The sequence below is a fragment of the Andrena cerasifolii genome, chromosome 13, assembly GCF_050908995.1.
Source record: "Andrena cerasifolii isolate SP2316 chromosome 13, iyAndCera1_principal, whole genome shotgun sequence".
In the NCBI taxonomy this organism is placed as follows: Eukaryota; Metazoa; Arthropoda; class Insecta; order Hymenoptera; family Andrenidae; genus Andrena; species Andrena cerasifolii.
This window is the reverse complement of record NC_135130.1, coordinates 2193468-2210292: the sequence shown is the minus strand read 5'-3', so window position 1 is coordinate 2210292 and position 16825 is coordinate 2193468. Positions and strand designations below refer to the sequence as shown.

Sequence of the window (16825 nt, the reverse complement as noted above, 5' to 3'; positions counted from 1 at the left end):
CTCGTCCGAAGGATTCCAAGAAGTGATAGAGATACAAACGCGCGCTCAACGCAGAGTCGAAATGCGCCCTTGATTTGGGCTCTCATGGAGGTGTAAACGAAAAAGTGTTGTTGCAAGAGTGAATGTGGTCCACAAATTTCTTTGATTCGGGGTCTGTGTCACGCATTAGTTGTTGCGATAATATTGAGAATTATTTCGTTTCTAGGGGGGGTCTCAAATGTTGGCGGGCAGTGAGTCTGGGCATGTATGTGACTTAGGCCCCTCGAAATGCCCTTCAGGAGACCAATTAGACAGGTACAGTTAGGTACATACCTAACCCAGACCCTTCTGCTATGCAAAAGCTGTAAAATTTCGTATTTCGCAGCGAAAATTGTTTCTAGGAGAGTTTCTGTTAAGATTTTATTGAATAATGAAAGTATATTTAAGAAAAAAGAAACTTTGGATCTATAAACTGATAGGGAGAGTTTACAGGTGTTGTTCTCACTGCGAATCCTCTACAACTGTGTTCCGCACGAGGCGAGCGTCCTCGACCTTAACAGGGAAACAAAACAACAATCTCTCCCCACTCTTATTAGCTATAACGCAATACCACTACAATAGAATGGTGAGATTTGAACCTACATAAGCGGTTATCTTCAACAGTTTCCAACAAAAATTGTGGTTACCTTACGCGTCTTATTATATAGGATAGTAATGCCTGGCGAAGACAGGCTAAAAAACTAGTTTCCAGTAATTCATGTTTAGTGGTCAATACCTAGCGCGTAAAGCAGGGGTGCACAGGGAGCCGTTTTTAGCGCCTAGCTGCGAGCAACCCGCCTGTCCCGTTGCTAAGGTTAGAATCCGTGAGGCGAACTGCAGTAGTGTGCGTGGATTTGGTATGACTTGAACCCAGTTATATATACTTACGCTACGAGCCTACGAGCACGCACGTACACTACTGCAGTTCGCCTCACCGATTGTAATCTTAGCAACGGGACAGGCGGGTTGCTCGCAGCTGGGCGCTAAAAACGGCTCCCTGTGCACCACTGGCGTAAAGTATTCCTTCTAGTGAACCATTCGTTTATAACTGTCAAGGGGGTGCAGAAGTTTCAGGTCACCGATTTGGCTGAAACCTTGCCTGGGTAGGTATAGGTTCATTTTTCTGACATTTTTGTCAAAAAATTAACAAAATGGCGGAGGTTTGAAGTTTAAGTGTCGAAATACGGTGAAAATTTCAATCATTTTGCCTTGAAAAAAGTATGAAATGATTAATCCAAAAAGGTTTCCGTGGTCCCCGCCAGAGCCACTGATGTTGTGAATAATGTTTAAAAATTTCAGACTGATTGGTTTAATAGTTTTTTTGCAATCACCTGCACCAGTTGAAAAAAATGTTGTTTTGAGATAATTGCGTTTTAAGTTTTAAAACAAATTAAAAAAATTCTTTAATTTTTTTTTGTATAATATAGGAGTAGCTTAATAAATACCAAAAAGATTTCTTGCATTATATGTTGTATCTACGAAGAAACAAATCTTTAAAAATAGCTTAATTTTTCAAACCGTCGCAGTGGACTGACCCCTTAAATAAATCGAAGAATAAATATGTGCATTTAATGAGAATTATGGGCAGAAAATAATTACCGGAGGCCGTTTAAAAAGCTATTAAGAACGTTCTAGTAAATGATGTTTAATTCCTTGCCATTGGAATTGCTTTTCAATCTGTCGGTTTCTCCTCGAGCATTGACGCAATGCTGCTTTTACACGTCGTAATGTAGCCTCCCGCAAATATCAATGAAAAGACTGCTTCGAAGTGGTCGATAGATAGTAAACGATTGCAGAAAGGGTGCATCTGCCATCTTATGACGGCCCGATGGCTCGTTACCACGTGACAATTTTACCCCGCTATTTCCTGCGCCGCAGTTGCTCGCAAACATTGGTAAGCATTTTCAATCTCTCACTTATTGACGGGCCGCGTGAATTCACCACCCCGAGATCGATGTTCAAATTGCCCTTCATTCTTGTCGTTTCACGCGTTTCACCAATCCCACGCTGGCGGAATTACTCAATTTTGGTGAACGTCGAAAACGCTGGCTCGTTGTGTTAAATATGTATAGGGGAGACCGGGGCTAACTGAACCTCGGGGTAAAATGAGCTTTCTTAATTTATTCTTTAACAATAGAATATATTTAGAAATGTTCGTAACGTAATAAATGAGTGTAATATCACAATGATAATTATGCACATTCAGATATCGAAAAATGGAAATTCTTTTAAAAAATTAAAAATTAAGATTTAGAGACTTCCAATTTTTGGATAAATGAGTCTTAAATGTGATATTTTAACTCCAATTTTTTTCTGCGTATTTATAACAAGCTTATAAACATACATGTACACGCGTTTGTGAAAACATTAACCCTAACATTATTAAATAATTAATTTCTCACTGAGTACACATTCGGGGCAAAGTGACCGGGGTAAACTGAGCTGCAAAGAAAAGATGCGCGAGTGATGTGCGCAATAACCTAACCTATCAGCTAGCTGGGAAACCACGCGGCGTGATGGAACAGAATCTAACCTCAAAAAAATGAAAAACCTGCCACAGTTTTTGACAACCAAGGTTAAAAAAACAGAAACTGACGTGCTACACACGTCATCCCAGCGGAAGGGGTTAATAATTACCTATATCCTTAATTAAAACTCGTATTTTATTTCAGCTCACTTTACCCTATATAGTAGCTCAGTTTAAAGTGGTTGTTTTGGCATTTTCTTTTCAAGTTGAATTTTAATATACTTTAAGTTTATTTTAAGTATTGCTGTTCGTCATTTATCAATAGTAATGTTCAAATTATATTATAAATCTATTTCCACATATTTTTATTGAAAGGGAAAAATTTTATTCGACTTCAAACTTTTTTCGCGTCACTTTGCCCCGGTCTCCCCTATTGTCAGCTGGCCTTTTGCGAATACCTAGGAGGGATTGCTCTGTATTCTTTTCATTTCCGATTGAATTGCAACCTCGATAGCGTTTCATGCCTATTTTGAATTAAATTTATAGAACAGGTATATTGAATTAGTATTATTGATTTATTTATTTAAGCGGGACTAGCCCTTCGTATACAAATTGTATAGGGGAGACCGGGGCAAAGTGAGACGCACAAAGTTTGAAGTCGAATACAATTTTCCCCTTCCATAAAAATGTGTGGAAATAGATTTATAATATAATTTAAACATTAGTTTTGATAAATGACGAATATCAATACTTAAAATAAACTTAGTGTATATTAAAATTCAACTTGAAAAGAAAAAGCCAAAGCGATCACTTTGGTTAAAAATTAAATTTTCTCCTTTAATGTGTCACCATTTATTTTATCTTCAATATTAATGAATGACCGCTGTAGGCGCGGTAAAAGTAAGTTTACTGAATAGAATGAAAGTAGTTTTGTTTATTTCAAATGAATGCAGTGGGCGTTAATTGTTAAAGTGATCGCACATGAACACCTCTAACATAATAAATATTTGTCACTTCTTGATATAGGGTAAGTCAGGGTGAGATGGTCATACGGGAGAGATGGGCAATGACAGTATTTTTTAGAAGGAAACGCCAAAGGTGGCGCTGCGTCCACGTGGCTACAAAGTGTTATAGACAAGCAAAGGTTTGTAAATCCACTGTGAAATTTAAACTAGTGCTTCAAAATGTTTGATCTATATTTTGGTCACCTTGTTTGTTTTATTTATGCTGAATATTTTTAGTTCTCAAGATGTATTTTCAATAGTGTATTGTTTACAGTGTTTTTAACCGTAAAGTATTCAGGGTTCCATTTGTTAGTCTAAGTGAAATGGGAATGATCATCTTATCAGGGCTTTAAGGGAGACACTTTTTTTTTCATTTGTGAAATTTGTGTATTAAATAATAATTTTTCGTTTATTGATATTAACGGATATGTAGACAAATGATTGAAGTTTTGTTCTACATCATTTCCGTTGCTTTATTTCAAATAGGTAGGCTGTAGAAGGCTCCAAACGAAAATATGACCATCTCACCCGGACTTACCCTAATAGCGTGAAAGTGTTGATAAAATATTAGTAAACAGATGTATAAAACCAGAAGTATGTAGAACGTCTACTTTAGAAGAAAAAAATTCATATAAACTGCCCACTTTTCACACACTTCTGAGCTAATACCCCCTTAAAAGTAAAAATCAAATTTCCATTATAATTATTATAAAACAAGAAACTATACAAATTTATAGTCTCTAAATAATATTGATACTCGTTCCAAAGATCAATGTACTAGAACAAATTCGACATCTTATTTGCAAAAAAATATTAAAATAAAATAAAAATTAAAGTAATTTTAATATATGGCATTTAAATAACTATTCGTGTCTTTCGGTATCTCCGATTAAGACTCGTTTTTACGTGGAGCAATTCGTTACATGCGACAGCTACAAAGACAGAAATATCTGTGCACGTAAATGTCCATGTCAAGAGATTAAGAAAAATTTGTGGCCCGTTGCATCCACATGAATTAAAGTTCTTGCGTAGAAGTATTACAGAAGCGTATCCTGGAAGCTCATTAACTACTTAACACCAACAGATAATCACCGAAGCAGCACAGCCACTATTCTAGAGCACATCTTTCTTGGCGTACAAACTGCTTTCCATTTCCGTCATCTCACGCGTTTCAGCTAAACCGCCCGAATGATAAATCCTCCCATACGTCGATTTTGGTTTCGTTTCGTCGGAATTATTGGCAGCTTGCCTTCGTCCACGATCTCCAGCGATCGTAACTCCTTTATTCATGACTCCATTCATCATATGTAAATCAACTAGAACGCGATAGCACCTAGAGACATTCAAGAACGCCTGGCTGAAATAGCTGTCTTTTCATAATTGCGGAAGCACTCGGAGCTTCTTACTCGCTTCTGCTCTGCAGCTTTTTATACCGCGGTGCTACGAATTCCTGGGATTAGCCTCGCGTGCGAATTCCTCGCCTGACAAATCTTTGGAAGCACGAAAGCCTACCAATGAAGCATTCAAAAGTCTGCAATAACTTACCCCCTTTCGTCATTTTATGAGATCCATGGGAGCCTTGCAAAGGTGGTACATTGTTAAGGAAGTAATTAATATAAAGTGTGAGAGCAGAGTATTAAATTTAATTGGAACCCGTCACCAAGATCGAGGTATTTCAACGTAGCTGCGACGAAGGCTCATGTTCTCGATCTTGGAGCTGACAGTGCTCTAATTTTTGCAAATAATTTAGAGTTAAGTGAGCACCAATTTCTGTTTGCAAGAGGACTTTAAATGTTATATGCAGATCAGGAATTGTTTGTTTTGCAAATGTTGCGCTCGGTCCGTATTTAGGTACAGAGAGTCCAGAAGGTAGAGTTCAGTACAGTTCAGAAGAGTCCACTAAAAATGGTATTTAACTGTATTTAATAATAAAGATAAAAACTATGTAACGAATAAAATATATTTTGTAAGGATGATGTTTAATTGAATATACGAACGGTTTTAATATACCTACCCGTAGTTTTTAGTAAAACTGAAATTGCTCTACGACCCTTAATTGACCCTCGGTAATTTAACCACCCCCGCATAAATCAATTGATCCCTCGAGGGCTGCTAGCGACCAGGTTTGCAAACCCTATTGTGCCGCGTTGAAAAGAGAGTTTGGTCTTTCTTCGTTACAGATCAACCTGTCACTCATGGCTGTGTATGTACTCACAGTCGAAAAGATTCACGAACTAACGTTCGCATTAGGGCGGAGCGATACTATATAGGAGACAATTTAAATTTGAATTTTCAGTTGGCCTGGGTGCGGGATAGTTGTCTTTTGATTAACCAAACACAACTGTAAACAATTTTTGGGAAAATATTCATGTCTGCAGGTTCCTTTTTCTCCTAAAAATGATTATGTAATTATACTATATAGGCGGAAATTTAAATTTGAATTTTCAGTTGGCCTAGGTGCGGGATAGTTGTCTTTTGATTAACCAAACACAACTGTAAAAAATTTTTGGGAAAATATTCATGTCTGCAGGTTCCTTATTTTCTTAAAAATGTAAAAATTCACAATGTGAATCTGATTTTTTACATTTTGAAAATTTAAATTTAAATTTTCAGTTGGCCTGGGTGTGGGATAGTTGTCTTTCGATTAACCAAACACAACTGTAAAAAATTTTTGGGAAAATATTCATGTCTGCAGGTTCCTTTTTCTCCTAAAAATGATTATATGATTATATACCTAACCCAGACCTAACCCAGGCCAACTGAAAATTCAAATTTAAATTTTCCGCTCCCCCCTAGTTCACATGTTTCAACACACATTATGTGTTTTAATTCCTTGTTTCATTTGTTATAGTAGTATATCCTATGCTACAGACTTGAATCTACAATTTTCAGATTGTCAAATTTACGATTACAAATGCATTTAAAAGATCTTCATTTTTGTAAAAATAGATTGTTCATTCCTTGCCGCAACACAACTGCAATTTGATAACTCGGCAAAATTTGTCAGATTTTTCTTTAAGGGCACTCCCCAGTCAAAACATCAAAAAAAATTTTTTTTGCATATTTTCATCCCACAACATCTCAAGAATGACCAGGTGAAATTTTAAAACGAAATTCATAACGGTACAGATTTTACCGTGTAAAGATTTTTGTGTAAGAGTGAAACAGCATCCCATGCAATGCAACTATCTTTTTTCAACAGCGCGGCACGGCTCATAATACCCACAGTTTGCATTCCAGATATTCTATAGTTCAATGGTTATACCGTAACCAAAAAAAATCCCCCAACATATTGGTTATACCGTAACCAAAAAAAATTCCCGTAACACATGTTGGTTATAAGGTAACCAAAAAAAAATCCCCCAATATGAATATTGGTTATAACGTAACCAAAAAAATCCCGCAATAGATATTGGTTACACCGTAACCAAAACAAATTCTCATTATCGAAAATGGTTATTCGTAACGAAAAAAAAAATTCTGGTCATCGATAATGGTTATTCGTAACCAAAAAAAAATTCTGGTCATCGATAATGATTATTCGTAACCGAAAACAATTTCCGTCGTCAATAATGGTTATTAGTGACCAAAAAATATTTCTGTTGACAATAATGGTTATTCATTACCAAAAAAAGTAAATCTTAATATTTTTTAACCACTTAATTTTTCGAAAAGTTTCTGCAGAATTTAATGACGATTGCCTTCCATTTGAATAAAAATTAACATTTTCTTATTGACTTTTTTTCGAAAATATTTGAATAATAACTGTTATTTTGGATCTCTGAAAAATTCAAACGGGATTCTACTCGCAATTACATTGACTTCCGCGCTACTCTATATTGCGAATTTTTGTACATTAAATTTTTGTTACGAAACATTTTTGTTCGAAAACAACCCATGTTTCGAGACCCTATCGTTTAAACATGTGGCAATCATCGCCCAGATGTTTCTTAACACTGCCTAAGGGTAGCGCAATAATCACACATGTGTAATTAAAAATATTCACAATGTGTGAATATCATTTTTTTTTTTTTTTGGGGGGTTTTCGATTTTGGATGATCCTGCCTAAAGTTATCGTGGCGATAGTCCAGGTCAGTTTTCTTACAACGATGCAGCACGCAATGGATATCAGAGGCTGGGGTGCGCAAAAATGAAATAAAAAAATTGTTTTATACTCTACATTTTTAGCAGAATAAAGTGCAAAAAATTTAGACCCATACATTGTATACTTTTTGTCTAGAAAAAATCATAAATATCATCTATGTTTTTGCGCGATTTGACCGGGGAATGCCCTGAAGAGGTTATCGAGAAAGAAGTAACAAGAAACAACACCCTGCAAGTGATTGACGCCATTGCATGTCGCATGCAATCGTTTTTCGGTCAAATTGCAGTTACCTTGCGGCAGTGGGTGAACGGCCTAAATTTTGGTATCACCAAACCACTTTCGCTTCATTAATCATTCACTCGAGTATTACCTACCCTACTTCCAACCAGTTACTTCCATTTTCCTTCGAGAAGTCACCCACGTTCACTGAGCATTTGTAGTTTTGTTTGAAATTCAAAATATAGTGTAGAGAATGAGTTGTATGTAACAAATCAAAGACAATGAGACATCTGCTTTCCGTTACTTGTGTACATACCTCATAAAGGGGTAAATACATTTCGTTCAGTAACAGACATACAACAAAAGCTTCTTGCTTTGGGGGCTGTTATCACGTATGCGTGATTTTAGTCTTTCGATCAAAGTTTCTTTAGATTCAGATCTGATTCAGATTCAGATCAGAATGTTCAGATTTCCTTAGGTTATTTATTTACAATTTTCTTTAAAAATGTAATGTAAGAATCTAACTTCTTCCAAGTAAGATATAAATATTAAATATTCTAAATGCTATTCTGTAATTTGGTGGCTTGTAATTTGTTAATTGTATGCTATATGAACTACGTGTATACTGTATTTTATATATATTATAAACCACATCTGGTTTAAAGCAATAAATAAAAAAATAAAATTTCCTTGGACTAATATTTCCATCATCTTTATATGACTTATTATGATCAATTAGAATCAGTCAGTTTAGACAAGTGTCTTAATTAATGGACATTTTCAAAGAAAGGTCCTAGTTTTATTATGCAGATTTACATAAATCCAAAGTAAGTTTTAATTTGTATAAATTAATAATTTTAAAGTGTTCTACCAGAGAAGTTTAAAAAATAATTTGTGTGCTCTTTTTGTGGGACCCCGGTTTGCATGATAGAGAGTTTTGAAAAATGCCACTGTTTTATATTACTAATGTTCATATATGAAATTAGATAACTCTTACTACTGACAGTATGTAGTGGTGATATTTTGATATTCATAAATTGCTAGAAGTTATAAAATCAAAGAAGAGATTAAAAACTTTTGCTGTGAAACGTACAGCCATCAAAGGGGTAATTACCAGATCTAATCTAAACGTTTGATTACTCGACTACATTTCAACGCCGAGTACGAGCAATTTATTATGACACAATATTCCAGTTATAACCAAAAATTGTAAGAAGTTTTAGTAATGTCCTTTGTGCCATGCCACAGTTTTCTCATTCTTCTTGCTTGCCAAACCAAATATTCTTTTTAAAGTGATTATTCACATTAAATCACTTTTTTACTTTGTGTACTGATTTATAATGTTTTCTGAAGCTGCAGACATTTTGATGTGTATGGGAATATGTTTCCTATCAATATCCCTTTATTGTACTTTTCATCGTTATTTATTATTAGTAAGTACTATTGAATTTATTACTCGCTAACTCTAAAAGTGGAAAAAAAATTATCTATAAGCAAACTTAAATAACTCAGAAAAATTTATTAACCATTAAATATCTGCGTCGATATTCTACTTACAAGGGGAGGACACCATATAGTAGACACCGATTTTTATGAGCCTTGGCATAATGGATCTATGTCGAAAATAAGTAAATAGGTGTCCGAGCGTTTCTGCTAATGGGCCTTAATAATAGAGATATTTACATGGAAATTATTAAAAATTTCATAGTGGCCGTGGTGTTTTAGTGATAAAAATCCCACACTACCCTGGCGCTTGCGGGAGATTCCCCTCTGAAGGAGTCGGGGTGCCTTTTGAAGATTTCCCCAAGTTAAAAAAAATAATAAAAAAATAATTTATAAAAAAAATTTATAATTTTTTTTTAACGTAGAGACATCTTCAAAAGGCACCCCGACGCCTCCAGAAGGGAATCTCCCGCGGGCGCCAGGGTAGTGTGGGATGTTTACCCACTAAAATCTCACGGTCACTATGAAATTTTTAATAATTTAGTGTAAATATTTCTTTTATTAAGACCCATTGGCTGAAACGCTCAGACACCTACCTATTTACTTATTTTCGACATAGATCCATCGTGCCAAGGCTCATCAAAATCGGTGTCTGCCACATGCGGTGTGCTTCCCTTGTTAGTTCCTACCTGACTGTAAATTTACCTTCGTAAATATTTTAATTCAAACAGACCACTTTATACATTTACAATAATACCCAGCAAATCTCATTAAGGGGTTCTTAAACTGTAGCGGTACAAAAACGTAGTACACCTTTGACAATTGTTTGTGGGTGCACAAAGAAATAAGTGGAAAATCTGTTTAAACGCCTTTATTATACACATTAAGTAGTTTCAAACTATTTTTCTTTCTTTGCTTTTTTCCAAAATGGCACTTTACACGCGATTTCTCGGAACCATGTTTTTCAAATTGGCTTGCAGTATAACTTAAACAAATTTGATTTGATTCACTTGAAATGTTTATAGTAGCTTCTTAACTAGATACATTCTCCATAGAAATACGTACCGATATTGTAAAATATTGTTTTTCTTAGAAAAGGTAAGCATTTGAACGTAAAGGTCCAGCACCATTTTCAGCTCAAAAATCGTTCATAACATTAAAAGTTTTCAACAAATCATAAAATCGGTACGTATTTCTATGGAGAATGTAGTTAAGGAGCTATTATAAACATTTCAAGTGAAACGAATAAAATTTGTTTAAGTTATGCTGCAAGTAGGGAATTCAATCCTGGGATCACGTGATTCCGACTTTTTTTTGGATTCTAAAACTCCCGGGATTTCATACAGGGTGTCCCACTAAGGAGTGGACAGCGCGATATCTCTTAAAGTATTGTCGATAAAAATATAAAAAAAATAGGGAATTGCATGGTTCGAGGGGGCCCATTTATTAGCGCGAACGAATTTTGTTTTCGATTATTATTTTAAAAGATACGATGGTCAAGTTCGGTTTTTCCAATGGAACTATTTTTTTTGAAGACCTGAGTTGATAGTGCGTTCCAAGACAAATTCAATAAACTTTAATGTATACACTTTATTTCCACTGGTTTTTAAGATATTGCGCTTGCAAAATTACTGATTTTCACTGGAAGAAAACCCTCTGGAATAGGAAGGACCGGGGTCGGTCTTACTGGCGCTACGGGTGGCATTGCCTGTTGAAACTGATACCTACCTGCCAAAGGTCTACGACAGGGTTCGCAGGCCCAAAAGCTGGACAATTCTTTTCCGTCAGAAATGCTACTTAGGTAGGTACATCTGCGGTATCGAGAAGCGCATCGTTACTTTTATTTCGCACTTGCTTCTACGCTCGGATGGCCGGTTCTTTTGGGAGAGATGCAAGTTGGATTGGTTAGGTTAGGAGGAGTGAAAGTTGCTAGACTAAATTTCAACCATAGGGAGCAGATTGTGTCAAAAGAAAAGAATTGTCCAGCCTTTGGGCCTGCTATTTCTGGCGTAGACCTTTGGCAGGTAAGTATCCATTTCAACAGGCAGTGCCACCCGTGGCGCCAGTAAGACCGCCTCCGGTTTTTGCCAATCCAGAGGGGTTTCTTGCAGTGAAAATCAGTAATTTTGCAAGCGCAATATCTTAAAAACCAGTGGAAATAAAGTGTATACATTAAAGCTTATTGAATTTGTCTTGGAACGCACTATCAACTCAGGTCTTCAAAAAAAATAGTTCCATTTGAAAAACCGAACTTGACCATCGTATCTTTTAAAATAATAATCGAAAACAAAATTCGTTCGCGCTAATAAATGGGCCCCCTCGAACCATGCAATTCCCTATTTTTTTTATATTTTTATCGACAATACTTTAAGAGATATCGCGCTGTCCACTCCTTAGTGGGACACCCTGTATATCAAGTTATAATTTATCCCGAGAATTTCGAGAAATTTTAAAAACGTAAATTACTTTATGAACAACTGAAAAATATAATAATGGAATCCAAAAAACAGCCGGGATCTCGGGATTGAATTCCCTAGCTGCAACCCAATTTGAAAAATGTGGTTCCGAGAAAAACGTGTTTAAAGTGTCATTGTGGAAAAAGAAAAGAAACGAAAAATAGCTTGAAACTACTTAAGATGTGTATAATAAAGGCGTTCAAACCGATTTTCCAATTATGCCTTTGTTTGCCCGCCAACAATTTTCAAAGGTACACTACATTTTTGTGCCGCTACAGTGGTGTTACCCCTTAACATAAGGTTATAACTCTTAAGGGGGTATGCCTAGTCAGGCGGCCGAAAAGAGGCGAATATTTGTGATTTTTTTTTTGAAGAAGCGGAAGCGTATAATTTTACAAAACTTTTTGCGTTTAAAAGAGCAATATTTAAAGAACATTTGGTAATTTTTTCGTAGAAAAATATTTAAGTTTATAATAAAATAACAAGCGACATCCGAGAAGCATTTTTAAAAATTTGGTTTTGCGGTGAGCACTGCCATTCGTAACCAGATTATCTAAAATCAAAAAACAAAAAAAAATTCGTTAGTATATTAATGTATCCTCAGGTTGGCGGAGAGAATTTTCCGAAATATTAAGTTAAAACAACACGGCAGCTATTTAAATTTGAAATCCTGATTTTTTCCTGCAAAAATTACGCGAAAAAATCAGAATTTCAACTTTAAATAGCTGCCATGTTGTTTTAACTTAATATTTTAGAAAATTCTCTTCGTCAACCTGAGGATACATTAATATACTAACGAATTCTTTTTTGTTTTGTGATTTTAGATAATCTGGTTACGAATGGCAGTGCTCACCGCGAAAGCAAATTTTTAAAAATGCTTCTTGGATGTCGCTTGTTATTTTATTATAAACTTAAATATTTTTCTACGAAAAAATTACCAAATGTTCTTTAAATGTTGCTCATTTAAACGCAAAAAGTTCTGTAAAAATATACGCTTCCGCTTCTTCAGAAAAAATTCACAAATATTCGCCTCTTTTCGACCGCCTGACTAAGTATAACCCCTTAATATATCCTGAATACTAACAAGATCGCTCATTTTTAACGCTGCCCAATTTAAAAAATTCAACTAATAGTATAATATATTATAATAATTAACTATTGTAATTAAACAATATATTATTATAATTAATAATACCTAATATAATTTACCTAATTAAAGGCCTTTTTGCATCAGCAAAGTTACGTGCGCCAAAATTCGACCCTCACAAAACACACCAGGATCAAAAATATGGAATCTAACGAGATCACGGAGGAACGACGAACTAGAAGCAGAAATAAAACTTCTTCCCGAAACACTAATTCCTAAACTCGCTTTAGGCAAGTCGCTAGGCCACCTCGCTAGACACGAGGACCAATGTCAACATGAAAATAAATGCAAGCTCACCGGTTTGATGCGAAAGGAATGTGATCAACGGCAGCGCGACGTACAGCCATCTCCCGCGATGGCCCTTCATGCTGTCGCTCTTGTTCCCCTTGCGTTCCCTCTCTTTATCCTTCACCCAAGAAGCGCGTTCTTGAATGTCACACACCCCGACCTCCTTATCAGTTACTCACAGAGATCGCAGGACACTGTGAAATCGGTATCCAAATACACCCACATCACTGTCATTCTGTTCCCTCAGCTTATCTCCGCGTCGTACGCGAACCGCAACCATCAACCATAACTGATCACATCTGCACTTCCCACTAGGCTCGGACACACTAACTTCTTCCCCTGTTTGACTGTCCAATTGTTTCTTCACTTTGCTTCCCACTCGCACAATCCGCACTGAAACGTCACAACCGCCTGGGCTTTTCGACGCCTCGCAACACTAACACTAGTACAGGTCGACGTACGCGTCACAACGCTGAAGCGGGACCAAGGACGTTTAGCGACACCTAACACCGTCAGTCGCTGAGAACTCTATCGCGTTCTTCCCTTGGTGACGGAGGAGGCGAAGAACCAAAGCCAACGGGGGAATTAGGTTTTTCGCGAGACGCGAGGATCGTTTCAGGCCAGGATTTACAATCGTGAATTACTGAACCGTCGAATCCATTCGGGCGATTTTCTAGCCAGTGATCCTCATAGATTAAACTACGCGGGTGTCACGTGTTAACACTGTATACTCCTGCCAGAATTCACTTTGGTCATACTTCGTAGCTGTCTTCTCTGGATCACGGAAATTGGCTTGTCACTTTTTCGTCAAACTGCACGCGAGGAAGTAGTTCACTTCGTCGAAGTAGACACAAAACCAAACGGTGATCACTTTTTGACGATATCCTTGTGCGATGCTACGCGCAAACACTTGATGGTGCACAAAGAAAGGTGTCGCTGAACAAGTGTCTCTCGATTTTTACAGCAGTTCTCGCGTTCACACGCCAGGCGAATTCAAACGCACAATGGACTATTCCTGGCTGCCCATTTAATTCAAGCTCCAAGGGAAATCGGGCAGTTAGTCGCGTGCATCACGGAGTTCGGTTACAGGTCATTTAACGGCCGTCATAGAGCATCTTAATCGGCTGTTAATTCGCCTGCCCGGTCTTCATGATTCATTGGACAACACGTTATTTCTGCGAAGCTGGTCGCCAATGGGTTTCTTAATCCTCTCAGTTTTCCGTAATCTGCAACAGAAAAGAAAAGCACTCTCGTTAAACGTTTACCGGCTTTGCGCAATGAAATCAACAAAAGTGTAAACACCTTTTGTAGGTATCTTCTACAGTATAATGTAATTTATAAAATGCGCTAGAATTACCATAGCACTGATAACGAGATGACAACTGCGAATGAAAAACTTCATTACAATTTTCGTATTGTAGAAACAGCTTTTCAATGTGAAAGAAATTTAGTCGAAAAGACAAATCCTTGTCAATTAAAATACAGAAAAGAATTAACTCTGCATATTCATTTATTGAGCCTGTCTTCGTAAAAATATAAAAAAATACGTTTCAATTTTTTCGAGCCTAACCTCCAATTTTTCATAAATGCACAGGAACTTTTAATAAATAGCAGTACTTTATTTAATAATATACCTCTCACGGTTACACCTTTGTAGGCTTATAGAGCGACTCAAGACAAGAACGACGGTATGTTTTATTCGTGACCAATCGCCCTTTATGGGTGTGAAAACTAACCTCAAAGTCACTTCTTTTTTCGCGTATAACTCCTAAATGACAAGAAACAGAAAAAAGTGTTTCAAACAAAAGTTTAATGATGCACTAAGCGCTGCAAACTTGCGTTAACAAAATTTTGAAAAAAAATTTTTTTCGCGAGGTATTTTTTTTAAAACTTTTTTTTCAAAATTTTGTTAACGCAAGTTTGCAGCGCTTAGTGCACCATTAAACTTTTCTTTGAGACATTCTTTTCTGTTTCTTGTCATTTAGGAGTTATGCGCGAAAAAGCGAGAGTGCCTATTTGACTGTGAGGTTCGTTTTCACAACCTTGAAGAGCAATTGGGCACGAATGAAGCATACCGTTGTTCTTGTCTTAAGCCACTCTATGAACCCACAAAGTTATGTTGCAGTCGGTGAGTAAGGGTTCGCGGTGTTACCTTGTAAGTACAATTAAACAATTATAACAAGAACTGTTATTACTAATTGCACCGTTCAACGAAACCCTCATCTTATAACCACGGATAGGTTAACAGCGCGTCGTACTTGCAAAATCCTTTTCGTTCCGTAGTTTCATTTACACACAGCTTAGAACAAGCTTTTATAATAAATTCTGATCTTGTTACGATCTAACATATCTTTCTCGAAGAAGCACTTAACCGAGTACATTGACATTTAAAATAGGTCGAATTGGATCGTGTATCCGCCAACTAAGCCTTAACAAACATGAAATTCACTGCGCTGATTCCCAAACGTGTCCAAACAGTCCTCGTACCATCATCGATACCGTCCTCAGCGTCAAACCGACCACAGGCGACAGAGCAACTGGCTGGTCGCTTCGAAATCGCTTCGTCGAAGAACAATTAAGCCTAACGTGTTTCATTGCTGGCAGTTTCCATTCAGGGGATGAAATCATAGTCGCAGAATGTACCCGCACTACACGGGGGATACCGGTGATTGAGACAGACCGGACAGAGCGCTTAAACGAATCTCGACAGTTAGGGAACGCTGGTACAAATCCCAGGGTAGTTAAGGCGTCTTAAGCGTCTTGTATGTATTCGTCCAATTCTGCAGGAACGAGATGTAATTGGGTCTTTCTATCCCCGTCGGCCGCGCGATCCCCGAGTTCGAAGTTCCAGAGATATAGCCGCGTCGTCGAGCAGGTGCGCCAGCAAGTCCTCGAGATTAAAGTAGCCCGGGAATCACGCGTATATAACTCTGTAGTTTAAGACTGACCTAAGAGGCGGTTACGGCCTATCCCAGAGGACGGATATGAGTGGGGATTTGGACAACTGGACCGTCGATCTTCGCAGTGCTCAACGGAGTACGAGGGGGAAGAAATTGCCGCCTCTCTCGGCTCGCTCTCTAAACGTGCACGCGGAGACACTTTATCGCGGGAAAAAGTGTTTTGGGGGAACTGCGGCTGGCATTATACGCCATTGCTGAGAACTTTGGGATCTACCATCACAGCGACACTTTTATTCATGACGCTGGGTCGGGACAACTGGATCTGTATAAGGTGGATAAAGATTGGTGATACAAACGGATATAGGGGTCGCTGTATCTTTCTTAAATTTAGTTTATTCTCTAAAGTGGGGGTGGTCAAATTTAGTAATTTAATTGATGTAGTTTAATTTCTTTAATCTGAAGCGTTGGCTAGAACTGAAAAATTTGGAAATCTGGAATCCGATTTCTGGAGGGTAAGCGGATACCTAGACTTTCTTAAATTTAGTTTATTCCCTAAAGTGGGGGTGGTCAAATTTAGTAATTTAATTGATGTAGTTTAATTTCTTTAATCTGAAGCGTTGGCTAGAACTGAAAAATTTGAAAATCTGGAATCCGATTTCTGGAGGGTAAGCGGATACCTAGACTTTCTTAAATTTAGTTTATTCCCTAAAGTGGGGGTGGTCAAATTTAGTAATTTAATTGATGTAGTTTAATTTCTTTAATCTGAAGCGTTGGCTAG

General features: G+C 37.1%; 1 protein-coding gene across 1 annotated transcript in view; it reads right to left on the bottom strand.

The window, feature by feature from the left end:
- The window catches only part of LOC143375985 (netrin receptor DCC), a 449439-nt gene that overhangs the window by 412612 nt on the left and 20002 nt on the right, over nt 1-16825 (bottom strand). The window contains exon 2 of the mRNA XM_076825750.1: nt 13157-14373. Within this exon, the coding sequence (XP_076681865.1) occupies nt 13157-13226 (70 nt within the window). The 5' untranslated portion in view covers nt 13227-14373. The remainder of the gene's footprint in view (nt 1-13156; nt 14374-16825) is intronic.